This window comes from Cucurbita pepo, chromosome LG07 (genome assembly GCF_002806865.2).
Source record: "Cucurbita pepo subsp. pepo cultivar mu-cu-16 chromosome LG07, ASM280686v2, whole genome shotgun sequence".
NCBI lineage: Eukaryota > Viridiplantae > Streptophyta > Magnoliopsida > Cucurbitales > Cucurbitaceae > Cucurbita > Cucurbita pepo.
In genome coordinates, this window is record NC_036644.1 from 4,619,801 (window position 1) to 4,635,387 (window position 15,587).

Here is a 15,587-nt window from a genome sequence, read left to right on the forward strand (position 1 = left end):
TTAAATTTAAATAAATTATTTATGTGCGTATACTAACTCTAAAAAAAAATTATTTTTTCTTACCCGTTTAAAGATATTAATGCTACTTTTTAAAGTTAATTGGTATCTTTGAAACGTAGTAAAAGTATTTTTTTATAACTATCCAAAACTAACTATAAAGATTTTTTTAAAAAAAAAAAAAAATTGAAGGTTTAAGGTACCGTTGAAACTTTTAAAACTTTTGAAGTGTTTTTTAGGTACGGTATAAAACTTAGAGGTATTTTTATTAATTTAACCCGTTTCGGATATTCCATCTATAAATTTGACATAAAATCTAATAATTTATTACCTTTAGTGGGAAGCAAGGCATGGTAGGAAAGGTGAAGCTATCCAGTGGAAGAGGCAGAGAAAGATTTGGGATTGAACTCCTCCATTACATGTATGAACACTTGAGGAGCATCTTCTCTGTTGCATAAACATAATATATGACAACACCAAATCAACTCCAAACATAAAGCAATGCTTAAGAGAAGAAACATTATGAATAGAAAATGAACCTTTCTTTAGCTTCTTGATACGTACAACTTGAAGCAACAGCCAAAAGTTGACCTCCGCAGTTGTACGACAACGATGCCACGCTATTTGGAAATCTAGGCAACTAAAACCAAATGAACGAATTATCAAACATAGCCGACCCTAATCACATAAATTTTAGAGGACAATGCAAAGTGTGAGAGTCCCACATTGATTGGAGAAGAGAACGAAACACTATTTATAAGGTAGCAGACGCGTTTTAAAGTCTAAAGGAAAAGCTCAAAGAGAGCAATATATGCTAGTATTGGACTTAGAGTATTACAAAAAGAATCTCATACCTCGAGTATTCTTCTCTTGCTTTGGAAATCCCATACGCTGACAAAGCCGGCATTGTCTCCCGTTGCAAAGGCACCATGATGTCTAAATGCAACATACAAAATTAGCATAATGTGACAAAATATGTTGACTTTGGGTGAAACTATAATGCATACATTGGATTAAACACAATATCATTCACCGACTCCAAATGCTTTCTTCTACCCTTTGACTTTGGGTGACACCAGAAAATATATCTGTTTCAAAAATATAAAGGAAATACTGTGTAAGAATAATGCATCCCAGGAGTTATTGGACAAGGCCAAATAATGATTCAAGAATATCATGAATATCTTTCTTTAGCACTTGAAAAACTCTAGAAAGATGGAACGTGGCAGAAAATGAATCTTTTCACATGTCTCTTTATCCTTAATTAAGCCTTAAGTGTAATTGGATGGAGAACGCCCTATGATTTGGAATCTAAGTTTGACCCTTGACGATTCTAGCATTCTCCAGCGACCTGACTACATCACTTTACTTGTCTTAATCTAGAGTACCCTAAGCTTAAGATCCAGAATCTAGATTCAACACATGACGGCTCTAGCATTTCCCTACGATCGACTATGTCGCCTTACTTGTCTAAAGCTACTTGTTAGATTGAAGACTATTTTCACATGGGTCCTATCAATATGCTACCATAACTCACCTGCTTCCTCGTAAATTTCACAAAAGATCACCCAATATAAGATTAAACCAAGCACACTTAACTTTTGATTTTCTATGCTTAAGGCACAAGAAAGGAAGGTGCACATAACTTTAGATTTTCTATGCTTAAGGCACAAGAAAGGAAGGTGCACATCATTCGTATAGATAATAACCATCAATTAGTACACGTACACTGGTACTCCAATGACATTAGACAAGTTAGACAAGTTCGTAACATAAATTGTTATCAGTGAACGAAAATCGGTGACAACACTTCAAATAGGTCTTCAAAGTCGCTAAGCAGTCTTTTGTAAACAATTCCCAGTAAAAATACCTCCAAACAAGTTCTAAGTTTTTTGTGTTCCCATAATGGACTAAAAGCAACTGAACCCAACAACAGATTATTGACTGTAGTACCTAGATGGATAATGTGAGATCTCACATCGGTTGGGGAGGAGAACGAAACACTCCTTATAAGAGTGTGAAAACCTCTCCCTAACAGACGCATTTTAAAAACCTTAAAGGGAAGTCTGAAAGGAAAAGTCCAAAGATGACAATATCTGCTAGTGGTGGGCATGAACCGTTACAAATAAGATAGAGCATTTAAGCAATATACTAACTCGACCTAGTTCAATATATGATTTAAGTAATTAGCATCCATATCCAAGGGTAGGGAAAGCAAAAACCTGATGTCATCTGCTTGGTCCAGACAAGCAATCTCCAAAGCTACACGTCCATCTACTGAGCCAATCGCAAATCCTGCAAAGAAAGTATTTAGAAGTGAACACAATTCAAGCAAAAGTTGTCCTGATGATTTATAGGCGTCCTTCAACAATCAGAATATTAGCTACAAGTTATCTGGAAGAAACTGCATAATATGTCAACCAACCTTCAGTATAAGGAACAGAGCTTACACAAGCTACTGGAACTTTCATACAAGAATCTGTGAGTTGAACTGGTTTTTGTATGTTACGTAAGTCCAGTGAATATACACATATTCCAGAAGCCACAATTAAATTAAATCCAGAGATAGACATGGACACCACATCTGAACCCCTGTTTCTCACAAATGACACACATTTTTCTCTACGCGTGTCCCACAACAGTATCTTTCCATCCAAACCCGCTGTTACTATTTGGCCTACAAAAATAAAGGGAGTAAATTCTATCTTTTCAAAACCAATGTGACAAAGGGTCAATAATAGCTAACGAAATACTGCAATGGACATAGAGTTGGCCAATTCTTGAGTGAACAGGGCTCAATGAGAATCACGGTTCATCAAGTTCAAAAGGAAAATATTAGCCAGTTATTAACAAGCATACTAAAAGGAAAAATTATAGTTTCCACCATTTTAAATAATTTATCAAAAAGTAACTGATATGTGTATGAATCGCGTAAATTATGTCATGAGGTAAAGTAGCTCACATGTTTGATCCGAATATCTGATATTGGTTGCAATATCATCATGTTTTCCAATGGTTTCAGAAATTCCTGATTGCAAGTCATACCTGTAAAGTTTTAATGAAAGCCATTAGCAACCTATGGTCAAAATATCCAACCATGACTCAATGCCGCTAGCATAAAACAGACCTAGAAAGGTAAAGAAAAGAACCAAGGAAAAATTTATAATAACGTTTTTAGAAACCATTGCAAGATAAAGTAACAGACTAAAATACTTGTAATTTGTCTGTTTTTGTTAGACTCATAATACAATACATTTGTTTATATTCGTTTTTTGTTTCTCATAAAAAAACTACGGATACAATATTACAAATGGGCTTATCCAAGGGACATTTCTTCCATTATGAACAAGAAAAGAGTGGATGTGAGAAAAACTCATTGAGTGGGATTTGTAATCCCAGAAACGCTTTCTTCCAAGTGTTTTGGGTGGTTCGTTCAAGACACATGGGATGATAAATTGTGAAATTTTGGATCAATGTCGAAAGGGGAGGAGTCCTTTACAAAGAAATTACACATTTGAGTTTCGAAGAGAAGATTCTTTCAAACTTGCTTAACAAGATTCAGATGATGACTAAAAAGTTATTTTGCTAGGAGATCTTGTAGATTCGAAGACGAATCTTCTCGAAGAAAGGGAGAATGATAAGAAAATAAGTGATCAACTAGCTCAACCAAGATCAAATAGAACTTATTCTCAAATTCAAACCAATAATGAGTCAATCATTATGCCACACAGCCCAACCATTAAAGTTAAAAGATGACAAGAAGTACATAACAGCCCAAGCCTACCGCTAGCAAATATTGCTCTCTTTGGGCTTTCTCTTCAAGAACTTCCTCTCAAGGTTTTAAAACACATCAGTTAAGGAGAGGTTTCCACACCCGTATAAGGAATGTTTCGTTCTCCTCTCCACCCGATGTGGGATCTCACAATCCATCCCTCTTTGGGGCCCAACGTCCTCGCTAGAACACCACTCAGTGTTTGATTCTGATACCATTTGTAACAACCCAATCCCACCGCTAACAGATATTGTCTGCTTTCGCCCGTTATGTATCTTCATCAACCTCACAGTTTTAAAACGCGTCTACTATGGAGAAAGTCTAGCCCTACTCCGACCAGTGTCTCACACCGTTCAGTGACTGGCTCTGATACTATTTGTAATAGTCCAAGCCCACCTCTAGCAGATATTGTCTTCTTTGGGTTTTCCCTTCAAGGGCTTCGCCTCGAAGTTTTAAGACGCATCTGTTAGGGAGAAGTGTCCACACCATTCTTGAATGTTTCATTCCCCCCTCCATCCAACCCCTTAGGGCCCAGCATTTTCGTTGGCATACCACTTGGTGTCTAGCTCTGATACCAAACTGTAACGACATGTGATTCGAGGTATCGAACATCAGGGGAAACCATTCAAGTTCGATAAGGAAACTATTCATCCAAGAGACTTAATGAATCTAAAAACTCAGAATCATTCCTATCTTGACTACAATATGTACCTTTTAAATTCATGTATTCTTATGACTGTCGTGGGGCTTCACCTAGAATAAGAGGGGTTTTCATGCATAATTGAAGTAGTTCTTTTAATAATCCTCTTAAGAAATCAACCGACAAAAAAATTGACTATCTAGAACAGAATGAGATGAAAAGAAGAACAAACAAACTACTGCATTTACTATTTCACAGCAGAAAACAGGACAGAATTTAACTCCATCATTAACATCTAAATAATCCTCATGTTTTACTTCAGAGACTTTTCCTATTTGGTGGAAGGGGGTTGAAAGAGACAATTTCCTTCCCAACTTTGTGGAAATCATTTCAATAACTTAATAGTTACAGCCATAGACAAACAATTTCTCCAAGTATGATGAATTGAAAGAAGAACAATGGAACAAATCGAGATAATTGCTAGATCCAAATATCTTAATCTGTACCATGATATTTCATTTCATAACATTAATCCAGAGGATTTATTATTAAATTCGAACCCCAAACCTTCTTATTAAGCCATCAGAACCAGCGCTCAAAGCCAGTGACTCGTCCTGGAAGCAGCAGTCAAGCAGTGCAGCTTCGGAGGGAGCTTCAAGTCTGAGTGCAGAATTATCCACATCGTACAAACGAAGACTCTGTCCAAAAAAAAACGAAAACCTAGAACTTCATTCATAGTGAACGAAAAGAAATGGCAGAAACGTTGAAAGAATTTGGAACACCAAAAGGAAGACTAACAGAATCCCAGGAAGAAATAAGGAGATTGTTCGAACGGGGAGCGAATTGGATTGTGGAGATGGCATCTTGGATCGGATTTTGAAAATCCAGCAAAACCCTGTTGGGTTCCATGCCTGGGGATCGAGATTAGACGAACAAAAGAGGCGGGAAATGAAGTAATAGAACAAATTTTGAGTTGGATGAGACGCTCTTTCAAGCTGTATAATAACAAATGAAGGGTTTTTGAAAAAATGATCCTTGGCTGTGTGAATGGCTCACGTTTGATCGGATTAAGCCCAATGGGCGGAGGCTAAGCAAACTCACAATACAGACTCGACTCCTTTGGATTCTTAGTACTTTGTTCGACATTTGAGGATTTACTAATATTGTCATTGTTAAGTTTAGGGCATGGCTCTGATACCATGTTAGTTAGAAGAACACAACTGTACCCAATATTATGATATTGTTCCTTTTGAGCAAAAGCGCTCATGGCTTCGCTTTGAGCTTCCGCAAAAGACCTTATACTAATGAAGATAGTATTCTTTAATCACCTGACCATTCCCTAAATTAGCGGACAATATATAACCTTGGGTAGGGAGAAATTGACAACTAGTCGCATCCCCCTACCCAAGGTTATATATTGTAAGCCGTTGTTATTTCCCTCTTGCTTGCTTATATAACGTCTCTTTCAAAAATCTCTCTCTGCCCTCGCTTTCTAAAGCATACGTCGCTTGGCCGTAGGCGAAGCAAGAACGAATTGGCTTAGCTCACTTGTCGTTGAAAAGTGAGTGCCACACAATCGCAAGTTCGCTGCCATTAAAAGTGCGATTGTGACAAGTGCGACTTTCATCATCCAACAAGGACAAGCTTGTTGAGCAGACTCCAGACTGGGCAAGAGGCCCTGGTACTTAGGTCAAACCGAGCCTAGTCTTTTACATTTACTTGGGTATTAATTACCAATTCAAGATTCACAAAAATGAATATCAGAAATGATAGTAACCCCACCGGTCACGAGCAAGGTCGTCGCTCAGACACACATCATCTAAGGCAAAGTTCTTGTATCAAATGGTAAATAATCATTACACGAAAGTAAGATTCAGATTATCTTGTTGATCGAATATTTAAATGCAATAATACTTGTTTGAAATTCAAATCACTGCTAATGATCAATCTAAACTACTTATAATTGCAAATAAACTTAGCGCAGACTAAATGAAAAAGTAAAAATGCCTTTTTTACTAAATTGTTCGAGTCTTCAACCTGACTTTATATAGCCTCAAAATTAAAACTTAATTTTCATATTTTATTACTATAATTAGACTATATTTTATGTCATAATTACTCACGAGGTAAATAAGTCTTAAAATACATTAAATAAATATTATAATTGCAATATCTTGTGATAATTTGAACAACATTTTATTCACTTCTTCTTTGAAGTTTATATTGTATGATTGATGTCTTGGTTCATATCAGAACAACTCCGTTTATTTATTTAACTAGTTAGAAGTGAATTCGATCGAGTTATGCTCATATCTCTTTATTTGATAAAGTTTTTAAAACGGTTGATTTCAATAATTATTTAGAAATTAAATGTGTATTGTCATAAATAACGATATTCAAGAATTATATAGTTTAAATTATAATAATCGTGAATGCATGCATAAAAGATGGGTAGGTTAGGAATTGATGATTAGAATTTATGATGACTCTAACTTCACGTAGTACTATAGTGGTTTGATGCTAAGATCGGAGAGCATGTAGCCCATATGTCTACTACATCGTGCGGAATCCCCGATGATTGTGTGCGTGTTAAATTGAGAACATGAGTATTTCAGATTGTCGAGTTTGGTGCTAGTTCAAGCCACCAGAATGTCTAGTAGACAAACCGTATTTATCCGAGAGCGAGTCTTACATACGGGTTTGAAATTTATGTTAAACATAAATAGATTTAGTAGGTAAAGAATAGTTAAAATATCTTAAACCTACCACCACGCCTAGTTACTAAAAGCTTCATTAGGAGAGATTAAACTGATTCGACAATCCCCGAATGCTAACACAGACTCGTTACTAGGAAAGAATGTCATGACCGTTGACAAACGAACTCGAGACAATGACCTGACTTGGATCCACCTACTAATGGTCTAGATTGAAACATAGGAAGTATGCGTTCGACTCATGATTTTATATAAAAGTCGTCAAATTTCCAATTTAAGTATACTATGCGTCAACTGGTTAAATCTAGATAAATTATAACAGCCCAAGCATACCACTACCAGATATTGTCCTCTTTGGGCTTTTCCTTTCGAGCTTCCCCTCAAAAGTTTAAATGGTGTTTCATTCTCCTCCCCAACCAATGTGGGATATCACAATCCACTCCTCTTTAGAGCCAGCGTCCTCGCTGGCACTCGTTCCTTTCTCCAATCGATGTGGGACCCCCATCAAATCCACCTCCTTCGGGGCCCAGCGTCCTTACTGACACACCGCCTCGTGTCTACCTCCTTTCGGGGAACAACCTCCTCGCTGACACATCGCTCGATGTCTGACTTTGATACCATTTGTAAATTGTGTTCAAACCTTGCTTGAAATGAGAGAAAGCCATGAAATTTTGAGATGGGTCGTAGTTTCGTGAGTTAGAAGCCAAATTTATGTACAATGCATGATCACACGATAGATATCACTAGAGTATGCGTTGGGTTCGCCAAGTCTTGTGGTAGCACCATTTTTCCTTATTTCTTCCGTACGCAACATACTTTGACCTAGTTTTCTTGTAATTACTTCACGTTTTAATGGAAATCTTTCTTAAAGCACTCGAGAGTTTTGTTGAAATTACTCTTACCTATTTGATCAACCGAGGAAGAATATTAGCATGTTTAGGTAGCAGAAGGACCGAGCGTATCAAAATACTAGCTTAGAACAAGAGTGAGCATACAATCACTAAGATGTTCTAGGGATAATCCAACCACTCGTAAGCAATAAAGGCGATGCATAACGAACAAGGATAACACATAGGAGCCCAACACGAGCAAGGCACTTGAAGATATAGTTGCTCCATATTCACGAAACCATCATACCCATACTGATATGGAATCAACCCAAGGGAAAGTATGGAACAGATTATCTTGATAATCAAGATCGAGTAAAGAAAACTCATTTCTAAACTCCACAAGAGGTTTGATCAATACTACTTGAATGACTCTTGCATGCAAGTTCTAAACACCTAAAAAAAATAGAAATTCTATTATTTTTAATTCCAAAATATGATGTCTCTAATCAAATAAAGGAAGGCTTATATAGCGTTTAGAACCTTAACCAATGCGTCACCCATAACTTCCATATTAAAATGGGTTAGTTAAGGGTGGAATATGGTAACCTATGTGAGTTACAATATAACCCCAACATCTATATTAAAAACTAATTTAAATATGAGAAACAAATATTTAAATTATAATTAAATAGTGCAAGGAATGAAATGTGATTATTAATCATCGTTGGACTAATTCTATAAATTTAGCTGAGTTCATTAAATGCAACTTAAGGTGCATCTTTTTATTGAAGCTCAACTTTGCACAACATACCAGGGAGGCATCCAACGTCTTCTACAATTTTATTTGATGAACTCATCTTAGCTTGAATATAAGTGTACAAGGTTTGTTGTAGCTTCTTGACTCTGTCGTGGTTCATATCACATACATACAATAAATATTAAAACTACTTCAATTAATTACTCCTAAAATGTTTAATTATTTATCGTATTTGTAATTGTATTCATGAAATAATATATTTTTTTTAAATACAAATTTAGTAGGTCATTTGAAAAATGTAAAAAGGTTTATTTATTAATGTAACATTCTAATTAAAAAAAATTCTATATAAAATCGGGATGTCTTTTCTTTTTCGACAGCTAATTGTAGAAATTTCATGAATGAAGAATTCATTTTGAAGATTCAGAGCACATTTTCACAAGATCCTAGGATCCTGCGCGGTGTAATTGACGGCGATAGTAGTTTTCTGCTTCTGCAATGGCGGTGAATTTGAACTGAAGCCACGGGTTCGTCTTTCATTCCATCAGATTTCATCCATCACGTTCGACCGCCTGAAAATTTTCAGCCTCAATTCCTTGACTGTGATTGAATCGCCATTGGAAGCTTTAGATCGGTGTGCGGATCTTATGTAAGCGGACGATTTTTCACTTGCAGTTGATTACCTCTACTAATGGCGGGGAAGCCTAGCTCGGTTTCCTTCAGGGTTCCGTACCGGAACCTCCAGGATGCGGAAGTAGAGATGGTGGCTGTCGATGAACAGCAGCTCCAAGGGATTGATCTCAATTCTCCTTCTTCTAGTAGATGTGCCAATGGAAACCCAGACGGTTCGTCGTCAACGCCTCATGTTAGATCTACGCCAAATAGTTTGATTATCTTAATTCTCAGTTGTACTATCGCTGCTGGTGTTCAATTTGGTTGGGCATTACAGCTCTCCTTACTAACTCCCTATATTCAGGTATTGTTTCTCGCTTGCGTCTCTGATTTCGTTTTCGTCTATGAATCGACAGGTGTTTGGATTCAGTATTGGCGTATTATTCAGATTGTTTTCTACGAAAATCGTCGTCTGATCATTCTTTAATTACGACATTGTTTAGTTGCATGGTGTATTTCATGTACGTTGTGTTAGTATAAGGCTTTTCTAGCTCATGTCACTCGACGGTTATATTTGTCTATATTTATTCGGTTGCTAATTTCTTCAACTTTTTGTGTAACCGTGTAGACACTTGGAATCGAGCATGCATTTTCTTCATTTATTTGGCTTTGCGGTCCCATCACTGGTCTCGTGGTAGGTGATTATAACCATTTCGTATCAATTCTTCCCTGAATTTTCTGTTATTGTCAATGAAAAATTTGTTCATGATTGATAGAAAATGTATCTACTTAACTTTCGGTGTAAACTAAACTGACAATTAGAATAAGCATGAAAATTAAAGCTTCTGTAAATGTATAATAGTGGATTCGAAATTGTACCCAACCATCGCCCATTTGTTCTATTCCCGATTCAAAAGTTTCTCTGGCTCTTTGCTAAGAGGGGCTAAAACTCCAGAAATGAGAAATATTATGCATTGAAACAATAGCGTACCATATGTATGGATGAATGGGGTCAGTTTTATTTATTATGTTATCGACCACCATGGATCCGAATCTACTACTGTTGTAAATTCATATGCATTTGCAGGTTTGGGTTCATGCCTTGGTCACTTACCTAGTTTACTATGAGTGTTTTTTGGCTATTTGTAGGGCTAGTTGATCGTCTCGTTGGGGTAATAGTGACTATTAGATATGAATAATGTATAAATATACATTCCATTCATCACATGCTGGATTGGTTGTTTTTCTCTGAAGTATACTATTAATGTCTGTTGTCATGTGGTTCTTATGTCTACACTTTGAGGCACAGAAGATTAGGACATGGTGATCATTTAGCAGTCTGTTGCGTAGCTTGTATCTAACATGCAGTCTTCAAAGAAAGCAAGTTAGTAATGCTCTGTTGGTTTGCATTATAAGAAGAGCTGTTATGTATTAAAAGGCTCATGGTTCTTGATTTCTAAAGATTGGCTAGATATGATCTTTATTTTTTGTTGCATGAAGTTAAGTTCCTCCTTTTTCTTTTTCAAATATATGTGTGACTTGTTATGCCCTCAATTATCAGTAACATATGGATTGACTATTTCAAGCTCTTTCCTGGGACTGGATGGAAATTTTTGAACATTCAACAACTTTTTGTTCTCTGGTTACTCTTCTGCTGATCCTTGATTCTTATTTATGGTCATTTACATGGTATTTACGTTACATCTGATTCTTTCTTTGTGATGTAATGGATAAAGTTTTGTTGAAGCTTCAGAAATATTCATCTTCGTTGATTTTGATTTTTTCTTTTTTAATATTTGGTTCTTAGGTTCAACCATGTGTTGGTATATGGAGTGATAAGTGTTCTTCAAAATATGGAAGGAGGCGTCCCTTTATTCTTGCTGGGTCTTTAATGATAGCAGTTGCTGTAAGCTGTGTTTTTCTGGGTACTTGTTTTGTTTCCTTTTTGATTAACAACTATTGTCTAAAGCATTAGAAACTAAATGGTTATTTTTTATTTAAATAGGTGGTGTTGATTGGATTTTCTGCTGACATTGGGTATATACTAGGAGATACGAAGGAACATTGCAGGTTTGTTGGAGCAACTTAATGAATTGATTTCTGTTATTATCTTTCTTGGTGCTCTCTTGTATATTTTTTTGTGAGCAAGCATGAATTCTAAATTGATTGTTCATGCTTATGCAGAGTATACAAGGGTACACGAACAAGGGCAGCTATTATATTTGTAATAGGCTTTTGGATGCTTGATCTTGCAAACAATACAGTGCAGGTATTACCTACAAGGATTGGGTACTTATATTTTTCTTTCACTTCTGTGTTTAAAGTATTTGTATGAGTAAAATAAGTTGTCTTGTGACCATCTTTCAGGGTCCTGCCCGTGCTCTTCTAGCTGATTTATCAGGTTACACCCTCCCCCTTAAGAAAAAAGGAAAAAATAAAAAAGATGATAATAATAAGATAATAATTTGACTGTAATTGTAATCCATTTAGTTTCTGTGGACATGAATATCTGTGGCTTCTATTTTGAATTTTATATGCTTGATAATCACCCAGTATTTTCTTGTTGGCGCTTTACTCTAGGTCCTGATCAACACAATGTTGCAAATGCAGTATTTTGTTCATGGATGGCTGTTGGTAATATCCTAGGATTTTCAGCAGGAGCTAGTGGAAACTGGCACAAGTAATATTTTGAGCCAGATTTGAGACTTAATGTTTCCATCCATTTACATTTGCATTTGTGCTATTTAGTTGGCCATAGTTTTCTGAGATTAGTTCATATTTTGAATCTTCTTTTGTGATTTCCCTTCCTATGATTCATCTTTGGGCAGATGGTTTCCGTTCCTTTTGAGTGATGCTTGCTGTGAAGCCTGTGGAAACCTTAAAGCAGCATTTCTTATCGCTGTGGTGAGCTACTGATAAGCATATAGTTCAATATATTCCATGATATAAAATTTCGTTTACTGTGTACCTCTTTAAGATGCTCTATCATGTTTGGTTCTTATGCTCATGACTTTCATAAACAAAAACAACTGTTTCATCTTTTGGATTGTGACTAGAATTTGGTTCTCTAACTGCAGTTCTAACATCTGCATTTCACTTATGCAGGTTTTTCTAACCATATGTACTCTTGTTACCATATATTTTGCCCATGAAGTTCCACTTACTGCTGTAGATCAACTACCACGTTTATCAGATTCTGCTCCTCTGTTGAATGGGAATGAACAAAGTAGTCCTAATATTGTAAAATCGGAACTTAACAGTCCAAATGGGAGCAATGACAACTATGGCTATCAAAAAGATGTGAATTTGGAATTTTCGAAATCAATAATTGAGGAAAATCACAGTGAAAGTTATTACGATGGTCCTGCAACAGTGGTAGTCAAATTGTTAACCAGTTTAAGGCATTTACCACCGGCCATGCATTCAGTGCTTCTTGTGATGGCTCTTAGCTGGGTATGTTCTACTGTTAATTAAAATCTTATTTCCGCTATTATATTTTCCGCTTAGCTTTGCATCTATGTATTGCCAATTTTCCAGTGGCTATGTGGATCATGTAGGCAGCTCTTGAATATTGCTTTTGGTGCTTGCATTTTGCATGCAGTTATCCTGGTTTCCCTTCTTCTTATTTGATACGGATTGGATGGGAAGGGAAGTGTACCATGGGGACCCAAAAGGAAGTTTGGCTGATGAACAGGTTTATGATCAGGGTGTCAGAGCAGGTGCATTTGGTTTGCTATTGAATTCTGTAAGAACTCAGATTTGATTACATTTATTAGTTTGAGTTTTTTCATATATTTTGCGGTATTCGAGTTTGATTAAATTATGAGTTGCTCTATTATATTTTAGACGTTAGTTATCATTTTTCTTCCCTTACGAAGTGTTTGTTTTTATTTATGTTCTGTGTTATAGGTTGTTCTTGGTATCAGTTCTTTCTTCATAGAGCCGATGTGTCAGCGCATGGGAGCAAGACTTGTCTGGGCAATAAGCAACTTTATTGTGTTTGCATGCATGACGGGAACTACTATTATCAGTTTGATATCTGTCAGTCAATACTCTGAAGGAATCGAACACGTTATAGGGGGAAACTCAACAATAAAAAATGCTGCCTTGGCTATTTTTGTTCTTCTTGGTTTTCCTCTTGCTGTAAATGTCAAAGTTTATCTTTTCAATTTATTCTCTTTATATCACATCCTTGAAGTTAAAAGTCCATTGTTTCTGTTGCAGATAACTTATAGCGTTCCCTTCTCTTTGACAGCAGAATTGACTGCTGATTCTGGTGGTGGCCAAGGTTTGGATGGAGTTCATGTAGTATTGTTTTTCTTGGTGTTTATAGACTACCTGGATTCTGACACTTGAGAGACTGATTTTTACAGGATTGGCTATTGGAGTTCTCAATCTTGCAGTTGTTATTCCCCAGGTATGGGTGACGAGCATATTATATCTACTTTTAGAAAACAAAAATTATTTTGATGTAAGTGTCTTTTTAAGTGAGAATATTTGCTAAAACCACCCCACCTAAATAGTGGTGAAATTCTCTATTTATAAGAAAAATAAATGGATACAAGATATTTGCATATAATAAAAGGTCAAATATGATACCTATGGTAAAGGCAAATATTTTATGATATCTATTGTAAACCGTAATGAAAGGCTAAATAACAAGTGCTTAGGGGAGGATGGAAAGTGTGAGAATCCCACATTGGTTGGGAGGAGAACGAAACACCCTTTATAACTAGCAGACGCGTTTTGAAGCCTTGAGGGGAAGCCTGAAAGGGAAAGCACAAATAGGACAATATCGGCTAGCTGTGGGCTTGGGACGTTACAAAAATCTTTTCAAAATTTTCACGGGGGCTTTTAATCAATTAGTGCTTTCCTTAAAAGTAGTTCTGTAAAAGTGTTCTATAAAAGCATTCCTTTTAAATGTTGGTAAGTTTTTATTTCTATTTTTTTCATACATCAAGAGAACCATTCTGGATTGATACTTCAATTTTGTTTTTTTATTCCTTACTCTTTATTTGGTTCTTTTCTACTCTTTATTTGGTTCTTTTCTGTAGCTTCGGATTTATCATGAATCCAAGTGAAAACCGTTCCAAATTATTTTTCATCGTTAATCTAGTCTTCCTCCACCCTCCTTTCATCCCCTTTTGCGTTTACCATTACAACACTTAACGTGATAACATATACATTATGTATGCTTTGTTCAGATGATTGTATCACTGGGTGCTGGGCCATGGGATGCATTATTCAGTGGAGGAAACATTCCTGCATTTGCTTTGGCTTCTGTTTGTGCGCTTGCGGCTGGAGTTGTTGCGCTTCTTAGATTGCCTGATCACACCAACAGTTCTTTCAAATCCACAGGCTTTCATTTTGGTTGAAAAAGACCGCATCAAACTTTTAAAACAAGCTAGAACATACATGCACATGCTCCCTGCCAATCAACGCTTTTACAAGGTTGGATTTCCAGTGCCATTACAGTTTATTTAAACTATATGCATTCGATATTCATATTCATTGATTTTTTCTGGGTATCTGTACCGTAGGTAGTGTAAATTTTCACTTACCAAGATGAGTAAAGTGGAGATATAACGATGATAAAAGTCTCGCTTGCACGTTTATGTTATTTGTCCTCGTAGAAACACAACGATCATAATACGTTATAGTGGCTAGATTAATGAAATTAATGAAGAGTTTCTTTCCTCGTATTTATTCTTCTTCTCCATCCTAACCTTTTGCCTTCATGTTCCTTTAAATCTAAGGTACAAAAAAAAAAAAAAAAAGACTTTGGCCATTTATCTAAGGTTCTTACTTGTAGATTGTTGTTGGAGTTATACAGTGAAATTGTTATGGGTATTCTTTTGATAAGCTTTGTGGCCTTAAAGGTTGAACTACAAATAGGATCTCGGTTGAGGGAGTGCGTTAGAACGCACGAGTAAATGGATAGGACAAAGCCAAGGTTTGAATCGAGTACAAAATACTTCAAAGCGGTCGATCTTCCATTTTAACTAAATTTATTCGAAGCCTTCATAGCTATCGATTTTTTTTACCTTGACCAAGTTTCATTTGGAGCCTCCATAGCTAAACAAGCTCACTATCAATCAATTCAACCATTCATCCATCAATTCACAAACCCACATGAGTTCATTTGTAGTTTGGAAAACAAGGGAGAAATGTCGAAGGCACGAGAGGAGTCCATTAGAACAAAAGCCACTAGTTTTGAAGACCAGTGGATTCAATAATGAAAGATTGAAGGTGTTCTTGAACTCAC

General features: G+C 36.2%; 2 protein-coding genes across 7 annotated transcripts in view; one reads left to right on the forward strand and one right to left on the reverse strand.

Annotated features, from left to right (window-relative positions):
• Positions 1–5,432, reverse strand: part of LOC111798249 (mitotic checkpoint protein BUB3.3) — a 9,417-nt gene extending 3,985 nt beyond the window's left edge. Inside the window, exons 1-9 of the mRNA XM_023681279.1 lie at positions 5,208–5,432; positions 4,977–5,107; positions 2,960–3,042; positions 2,423–2,674; positions 2,220–2,292; positions 1,005–1,085; positions 852–933; positions 537–637; positions 329–444 (exon numbers count right to left, since the gene is read on the reverse strand). Coding sequence (XP_023537047.1) covers positions 366–444; positions 537–637; positions 852–933; positions 1,005–1,085; positions 2,220–2,292; positions 2,423–2,674; positions 2,960–3,042; positions 4,977–5,107; positions 5,208–5,318 — 993 coding nt within the window. The 5' untranslated portion in view covers positions 5,319–5,432 and the 3' untranslated portion in view covers positions 329–365. The remainder of the gene's footprint in view (positions 1–328; positions 445–536; positions 638–851; positions 934–1,004; positions 1,086–2,219; positions 2,293–2,422; positions 2,675–2,959; positions 3,043–4,976; positions 5,108–5,207) is intronic.
• A 3,672-nt stretch (positions 5,433–9,104) lies between these two features.
• LOC111799193 (sucrose transport protein SUC3-like) lies at positions 9,105–15,024 on the forward strand. Of its 6 annotated transcripts, XM_023682632.1 has the most exons (14): positions 9,105–9,686; positions 9,951–10,016; positions 11,130–11,228; positions 11,328–11,392; positions 11,507–11,591; positions 11,690–11,723; positions 11,903–12,002; positions 12,151–12,226; positions 12,428–12,775; positions 12,924–13,067; positions 13,232–13,465; positions 13,547–13,610; positions 13,696–13,739; positions 14,527–15,024. In XM_023682632.1, exons 1-14 carry the CDS (start codon positions 9,402–9,404, stop codon positions 14,695–14,697), a joined length of 1,815 nt encoding a protein of 604 aa, XP_023538400.1. In that variant the 5' UTR covers positions 9,105–9,401; the 3' UTR covers positions 14,698–15,024. The 6 variants fall into 6 exon arrangements, with proteins under 6 accessions (XP_023538400.1, XP_023538398.1, XP_023538399.1 ...); XM_023682630.1 differs by having other exon boundaries at positions 13,232–13,610; XM_023682631.1 differs by having other exon boundaries at positions 11,933–12,002; positions 13,232–13,610.
• Positions 15,025–15,587: the final 563 nt, after the last annotated feature.

Excerpts from the sequence above, each read along its gene's own strand:
- LOC111799193 (XM_023682630.1), top strand. The coding sequence starts at position 9,402 with ATGGCGGGGAAGCCTAGCTCGGTTTCCTTCAGGGTTCCGTACCGGAAC. Across the intron at positions 11,393-11,506 it reads GATACGAAGGAACATTGCAG|AGTATACAAGGGTACACGAA; the intron begins GTTTGTTGGAGC and ends ATGCTTATGCAG. Across the intron at positions 13,740-14,526 it reads TTGCAGTTGTTATTCCCCAG|ATGATTGTATCACTGGGTGC; the intron begins GTATGGGTGACG and ends TGCTTTGTTCAG.